At 47.4% G+C, this 7,500-nt stretch overlaps 1 protein-coding gene across 1 annotated transcript in view; it reads left to right on the top strand.

The window, feature by feature from the left end:
• The window catches only part of LOC310956807 (dachshund homolog 2-like), a gene marked incomplete at both ends in the record, with an annotated part of 15,530 nt that extends 9,310 nt beyond the window's left edge, over positions 1-6,220 (top strand). The window contains 5 exons of the mRNA XM_083927180.1: positions 533-690; positions 1,255-1,402; positions 3,552-3,650; positions 5,920-5,976; positions 6,183-6,220. Of these exons, the coding sequence (XP_083783306.1) occupies positions 533-690; positions 1,255-1,402; positions 3,552-3,650; positions 5,920-5,976; positions 6,183-6,220 (500 nt within the window). The remainder of the gene's footprint in view (positions 1-532; positions 691-1,254; positions 1,403-3,551; positions 3,651-5,919; positions 5,977-6,182) is intronic.
• Positions 6,221-7,500: the final 1,280 nt, after the last annotated feature.

Here is a 7,500-nt window from a genome sequence, read left to right as displayed (position 1 = left end):
GCGCATGAGGTCCTCTGTTTCATTTAAACACAAACAGGAAGAGGAAATAACTCTTGGGTCGTGGACGTATGAAAGAACTGGATGCAGTGCTTTTATTTTGAAAATAACATTTGTTCGCATACGAACACGACGACCAGTCAGACGACAAAACCAGCGGGCTGACATCACGAGGACGGCGAGACGCTAACGTACAAACGCTAACGTACAAACACTAACGTACAGAAGATAACGTATAGACGATCGTGTAGAGACGACGCTTTTACACGTTTGCAGCCGACGGTTCTCTGACGCTAGCGTTCGTCCAGGGTCGTCGTGGGTCGAACGGCAGCAGAGAGGAAGTCAAACGAAGGAAATGTGGATCGTGCTTCAAGAATTCTGACCAATGAGAGCACAGCTTGCTGTCACGACGTGTTTACAGCGCTGGAGCTCTGGTGAAGGTCGTCGTGTCTGAACCTGGACTCGAACACCGACCCTGGATGTGCCGCTGATCCAAAACCATGTTGTTGTTCCTTTCCTTTGTCTCCACCTGCAGGTGACGGCCTGTTGCCCCGCCCCCTCCTCAAACCGGCCTATGAGAAGCTGCCGCTCACCTCTCAGCCACTGTCGATCAACCACGCAAGCCCCGCCTTCGCTCCGTTCCTGTTGGCTGAGGGTCTGTCGTCCATGGAGACGCTGCTGAGCAACATACAGGCGAGTTACCTGGAGACGAGACACGGACGTGATCCTCAGGGGCTCCTGAAGGTGTCCTGATGCTGTGTCCGTGTGTCCTCAGGGGCTCCTGAAGGTGTCCTGATGTTGTGTCCGTGTCTCCTCAGGGGCTCCTGAAGGTGTCCTGATGTTGTGTCCGTGTGTCCTCAGGGGCTCCTGAAGGTGTCCTGATGCTGTGTCCGTGTGTCCTCAGGGGCTCCTGAAGGTGTCCTGATGTTGTGTCCGTGTGTCCTCAGGGGCTCCTGAAGGTGTCCTGATGCTGTTGTGTCCGTGTGTCCTCAGGGGCTCCTGAAGGTGTCCTGATGTTGTTGTGTCCGTGTGTCCTCAGGGGCTCCTGAAGGTGTCCTGATGCTGTGTCCGTGTGTCCTCAGGGGCTCCTGAAGGTGTCCTGATGCTGTGTCCGTGTGTCCTCAGGGGCTCCTGAAGGTGTCCTGATGTTGTTGTGTCCGTGTGTCCTCAGGGGCTCCTGAAGGTGTCCTGATGTTGTGTCCGTGTGTCCTCAGGGGCTCCTGAAGGTGTCCTGATGCTGTGTCCGTGTGTCCTCAGGGGCTCCTGAAGGTGGCGGTGGACAGCGCTCGTTCTCAGGACAAACACAACCAGCAGGAGAGGAAGGAGTTGAAGGTGGAGCTGGAGAGAGAGAGAGACGCCAGGCAGACGCTCCAGAGGCAGCTGAGCTCCGAGCTGCAGACCCGAGGTGAGACCGGCCCCTGAAAACACACTACCATGTTATTATTACAGGGGGGGGGGGGGGGGGGGTGAGGGTGAGGGGCCTGGAGGGTCCAGACCTGGGCAGCAGAGGCTCTGGGGACGTGGAGCGTCTCCTCTCTGTGGGGGAAGGAGCCGGAGCTTGTGAGGGAGGTGGAGCTCCCAGTTAGATCTGGGGGGGCTCACCTCCACACACAGTCTGGATCTGGACCCGTGCTCCTGGATAGGGGCTGGACCCTGGTCTTCTCTGGAGGGGCCCAGGGTGTGAGGGGCCGGGCGGGTGTGGGGAGACTCTCAAACCCCCGGCTGAGCGCCGCGGTGTTGGAGTTCACCCCGGTGGACCAGAGGGTGGCCTCCTTACGCCTGCGGGTGGTGGGGGGGGGCTCTGACTGTTGTTGGTGCAGATGCAGCGAACAGCAGTTCAGAGTCTGGGGCCTTCTTGGAGACCCTGAATGGAGTCCTGCATGGGGCTCCAGTAGGGGACTCTAGAGTCCTGCATGGGGATGCTGCAGCTGCTGCCCCTGAGACCCCTGTTGTTGTTCTTCTTCTGTGGTCAGTGTTGATGATGTTCTTCTTCTGTGGTCAGTGTTGATGTTGTTCTTCTTCTGTGGTCAGTGTTGATGATGTTCTTCTTCTGTGGTCAGTGTTGATGTTCTTCTTCTGTGGTCAGTGTTGATGATGTTCTTCTTCTGTGGTCAGTGTTGATGATGTTCTTCTTCTGTGGTCAGTGTTGATGTTCTTCTTCTGTGGTCAGTGTTGATGATGTTCTTCTTCTGTGGTCAGTGTCGATGATGTTCTTCTTCTGTGGTCAGTGTTGATGATGTTCTTCTTCTGTGGTCAGTGTTGATGATGTTCTTCTTCTGTGGTCAGTGTTGATGTTGTTCTTCTTCTGTGGTCAGTGTTGATGATGTTCTTCTTCTGTGGTCAGTGTTGATGTTGTTCTTCTTCTGTGGTCAGTGTTGTTGATGATGTTCTTCTTCTGTGGTCAGTGTTGATGTTCTTCTTCTGTGGTCAGTGATGTTGATGTTCTTCTTCTGTGGTCAGTGTTGTTGATGATGTTCTTCTTCTGTGGTCAGTGTTGATGTTCTTCTTCTGTGGTCAGTGTTGTTGATGATGTTCTTCTTCTGTGGTCAGTGTTGATGTTCTTCTTCTGTGGTCAGTGTTGATGATGATGTTCTTCTTCTGTGGTCAGTGTCGATGATGTTCTTCTTCTGTGGTCAGTGTTGATGTTGTTCTTCTTCTGTGGTCAGTGTTGTCGATGATGTTCTTCTTCTGTGGTCAGTGTTGTTGATGATGTTCTTCTTCTGTGGTCAGTGTTGATGATGTTCTTCTTCTGTGGTCAGTGTTGTTGATGTTGTTCTTCTTCTGTGGTCAGTGTCGATGATGTTCTTCTTCTGTGGTCAGTGTTGATGTTCTTCTTCTGTGGTCAGTGTTGATGATGATGTTCTTCTTCTGTGGTCAGTGTTGATGTTGTTCTTCTTCTGTGGTCAGTGTTGATGTTGTTCTTCTTCTGTGGTCAGTGTTGTCGATGATGTTCTTCTTCTGTGGTCAGTGTTGATGTTGTTCTTCTGTGGTCAGTGTTGATGATGTTCTTCTTCTGTGGTCAGTGTTGATGATGTTCTTCTTCTGTGGTCAGTGTTGATGATGTTCTTCTTCTGTGGTCAGTGTTGTCGATGATGTTCTTCTTCTGTGGTCAGTGTTGATGTTGTTCTTCTTCTGTGGTCAGTGTTGATGATGTTCTTCTTCTGTGGTCAGTGTTGATGATGATGTTCTTCTTCTGTGGTCAGTGTTGATGTTGTTCTTCTTCTGTGGTCAGTGTTGATGATGTTCTTCTTCTGTGGTCAGTGTTGATGATGATGTTCTTCTTCTGTGGTCAGTGTCGATGATGTTCTTCTTCTGTGGTCAGTGTTGATGATGATGTTCTTCTTCTGTGGTCAGTGTTGATGTTGTTCTTCTTCTGTGGTCAGTGTTGATGTTGTTCTTCTTCTGTGGTCAGTGTTGATGATGTTCTTCTTCTGTGGTCAGTGTCGATGATGTTCTTCTTCTGTGGTCAGTGTTGATGATGTTCTTCTTCTGTGGTCAGTGTTGATGATGTTCTTCTTCTGTGGTCAGTGTTGATGTTCTTCTTCTGTGGTCAGTGTCGATGCAGCGTCGTCTGAAGAAGGAGAAGAAGGCGAAGAAGAAACTTCAGGACGCTTTAAACTCTGAGTCCAGGAGACGAGAGAAGATGGAGAGAGGTCACTCTTCTTCTTCTCCTCCTTTATTCCTGCTCCACTCTTCTTCTTCTTCTGCTCCTTTATTCCTGCTCCACTCTTCTTCTTCTCCTCCTTTATTCCTGCTCCACTCTTCTTCTTCTCCTCCTTTATTCCTGCTCCACTCTTCTTCTTCTGCTCCTTTATTCCTGCTCCACTCTTCTTCTTCTGCTCCTTTATTCCTGCTCCACTCTTCTTCTTCTCCTCCTTTATTCCTGCTCCACTCTTCTTCTTCTCCTCCTTTATTCCTGCTCCACTCTTCTTCTTCTGCTCCTTTATTCCTGCTCCACTCTTCTTCTTCTCCTCCTTTATTCCTGCTCCACTCTTCTTCTTCTCCTCCTTTATTCCTGCTCAACTCTTCTTCTTCTGCTCCTTTATTCCTGCTCCACTCTTCTTCTTCTCCTCCTTTATTCCTGCTCCACTCTTCTTCTTCTTCTCCTCCTTTATTCCTGCTCCACTCTTCTTCTTCTACTCCTTTATTCGTGCTCCGCTCTTCTTCTTCTACTCCTTTATTCCTGCTCCGCTCTTCTTCTTCTGCTCCTTTATTCCTGCTCCACTCTTCTTCTTCTACTCCTTTATTCCTGCTCCACTCTTCTTCTTCTCCTTTATTCCTGCTCCACTCTTCTTCTTCTCCTCCTTTATTCCTGCTCAACTCTTCTTCTTCTGCTCCTTTATTCCTGCTCCACTCTTCTTCTTCTCCTCCTTTATTCCTGCTCCACTCTTCTTCTTCTTCTCCTCCTTTATTCCTGCTCCACTCTTCTTCTTCTACTCCTTTATTCCTGCTCCGCTCTTCTTCTTCTACTCCTTTATTCCTGCTCCGCTCTTCTTCTTCTGCTCCTTTATTCCTGCTCCACTCTTCTTCTTCTACTCCTTTATTCCTGCTCCACTCTTCTTCTTCTGCTCCTTTATTCCTGCTCCACTCTTCTTCTTCTTCTGCTCCTTTATTCCTGCTCCACTCTTCTTCTTCTTCTCCTCCTTTATTCCTGCTCCACTCTTCTTCTTCTGCTCCTTTATTCCTGCTCCGCTCTTCTTCTTCTCCTCCTTTATTCCTGCTCCACTCTTCTTCTTCTCCTCCTTTATTCCTGCTCCACTCTTCTTCTTCTGCTCCTTTATTCCTGCTCCACTCTTCTTCTTCTCCTCCTTTATTCCTGCTCCACTCTTCTTCTTCTTCTCCTCCTTTATTCCTGCTCCACTCTTCTTCTTCTACTCCTTTATTCCTGCTCCACTCTTCTTCTTCTTCTCCTTTATTCCTGCTCCACTCTTCTTCTTCTACTCCTTTATTCCTGCTCCACTCTTCTTCTTCTGCTCCTTTATTCCTGCTCCACTCTTCTTCTTCTGCTCCTTTATTCCTGCTCCACTCTTCTTCTTCTGCTCCTTTATTCCTGCTCCACTCTTCTTCTACTCCTTTATTCCTGCTCCACTCTTCTTCTTCTGCTCCTTTATTCCTGCTCCACTCTTCTTCTTCTTCTCCTTTATTCCTGCTCCACTCTTCTTCTTCTACTCCTTTATTCCTGCTCCACTCTTCTTCTTCTCCTCCTTTATTCCTGCTCCACTCTTCTTCTTCTACTCCTTTATTCCTGCTCCACTCTTCTTCTTCTTCTTCTACTTTATTCCTGCTCCACTCTTCTTCTTCTCCTCCTTTATTCCTGCTCCACTCTTCTTCTTCTCCTCCTCCTTTATTCCTGCTCCACTCTTCTTCTCCTCCTTTATTCCATCTCCGCTCTTCTTCTGCTCCTTTATTCCTGCTCCACTCTTCTTCTCCTCCTCCTTTATTCCTGCTCCACTCTTCTTCTTCTCCTCCTTTATTCCTGCTCCACTCTTCTTCTTCTGCTCCTTTATTCCTGCTCCACTCTTCTTCTCCTCCTTTATTCCTGCTCCGCTCTTCTTCTTCTCCTCCTTTATTCCTGCTCCACTCTTCTTCTTCTCCTCCTTTATTCCTGCTCCACTCTTCTTCTTCTGCTCCTTTATTCCTGCTCCACTCTTCTCCTCCTCCTTTATTCCTGCTCCACTCTTCTTCTTTAACTGTGTTAGCCTGGCGGTGCTAACGTGTGTTAGCCTGGTGCTAACGTTGTGTTAGCCTGGTGCTAACCTGCATTAGCCTGGTGCTAACGTGTGTTAGCCTGGTGCTAACGTGCATTAGTCTGGTGCTAGCATGCATTAGCCTGGTGCTAACGTGCATTAGCCTGGTGCTAGCATGCATTAGCCTGGTGCTAGCGTGCATTAGCCTGGTGCTAACCCGGTGCTTGTGTTGCAGACGCAGTGATCTCTGAGAGTGAGCTGGAAAACAAACAGGGAAACGCTGCAGCTCAAGGTGACGCAGCGCTCTTATTCTGAAAATCATGCGTTTGATGAATATTATGTTTTTTATTATTATGATGATTATTGTGTTTATTATTATATTTGTTGTTATTATTGTAATGTTGCTGATAATAATAATAAATACATTAATACAGTTTGAAAGTTTTGATGTAAACAAATTAATAAATTTCATAATTATTGAAACTTTTTTTCTTTCAGAAAAACGAGTGTTTTCCAAACCTCCGCTGCTTTTCTGAAGAAAGACTCAAACTCCCATCAGCCACCTCTCTCTCTCTAAAGACTCAAACTCCCATCAGCCACCTCTCTCTCTCTCTCTCTCTCTCTCTCTCTGAAGACTCAAACTCCCATCAGCCACCTCTCTCTCTCTCTCTGAAGACTCAAACTCCCATCAGCCACCTCTCTCTCTCTGAAGACTCAAACTCCCATCAGCCACCTCTCTCTCTCTCTAAAGACTCAAACTCCCATCAGCCACCTCTCTCTCTCTCTCTAAAGACTCAAACTCCCATCAGCCACCTCTCTCTCTCTCTCTAAAGACTCAAACTCCCATCAGCCACCTCTCTCTCTCTAAAGACTCAAACTCCCATCAGCCACCTCTCTCTCTCTCTCTCTCTCTCTGAAGACTCAAACTCCCATCAGCCACCTCTCTCTCTCTCTCTGAAGACTCAAACTCCCATCAGCCACCTCTCTCTCTCTCTCTACAGACTCAAACTCCCATCAGCCACCTCTCTCTCTCTCTCTGAAGACTCAAACTCCCATCAGCCACCTCTCTCTCTCTCTCTAAAGACTCAAACTCCCATCAGCCACCTCTCTCTCTCTAAAGACTCAAACTCCCATCAGCCACCTCTCTCTCTCTCTCTCTCTCTCTAAAGACTCAAACTCCCATCAGCCACCTCTCTCTCTCTCTCTGAAGACTCAAACTCCCATCAGCCACCTCTCTCTCTCTCTCTACAGACTCAAACTCCCATCAGCCACCTCTCTCTCTCTCTCTAAAGACTCAAACTCCCATCAGCCACCTCTCTCTCTCTAAAGACTCAAACTCCCATCAGCCACCTCTCTCTCTCTCTCTGCTTCCTGTTGATGTTTGTTTGTTTTGATCTCATGTAAACAAACTCTTTGTTGTTGTTTTTGTTTGAAATGTAAATAAAGTTTTATTGAACCTGAACTTTGAAAGAATCAAAGTTCATGTTTTTGTTGTTTTATTAATAATTAAATATTAAATCAGAAGTTAACTGTGATCATGTTGTTGTTTTCCTCGTGCTGTCGCCTGATTGGCCGACGTCTCTGAACGTTAATCACATTTATAAAACTTTAATAAACTTTGTTTGTTTGTTTGTTTATTAAAGATGAAACTGAACAAACGTTTGTTGTTGATCTTTAAATATTAAAAACATGTTTGTGGAACACGCCGTGTTAGCGTTAGCTCTGTTATGCTAATCAAATAGTCTTAAGTCCAGCCTGCTGTCTCCGACACAGATGCTAATGCTAATGTGGAGCCGCTGGAATCTGCTCCAGAGAC

The sequence above is a fragment of the Echiichthys vipera genome, assembly GCF_963691815.1.
Source record: "Echiichthys vipera genome assembly, chromosome: 14".
In the NCBI taxonomy this organism is placed as follows: domain Eukaryota; kingdom Metazoa; phylum Chordata; class Actinopteri; order Perciformes; family Trachinidae; genus Echiichthys; species Echiichthys vipera.
Note: the sequence above shows the minus strand (reverse complement) of the source record. Positions and strands in the feature narration are given on the sequence as shown.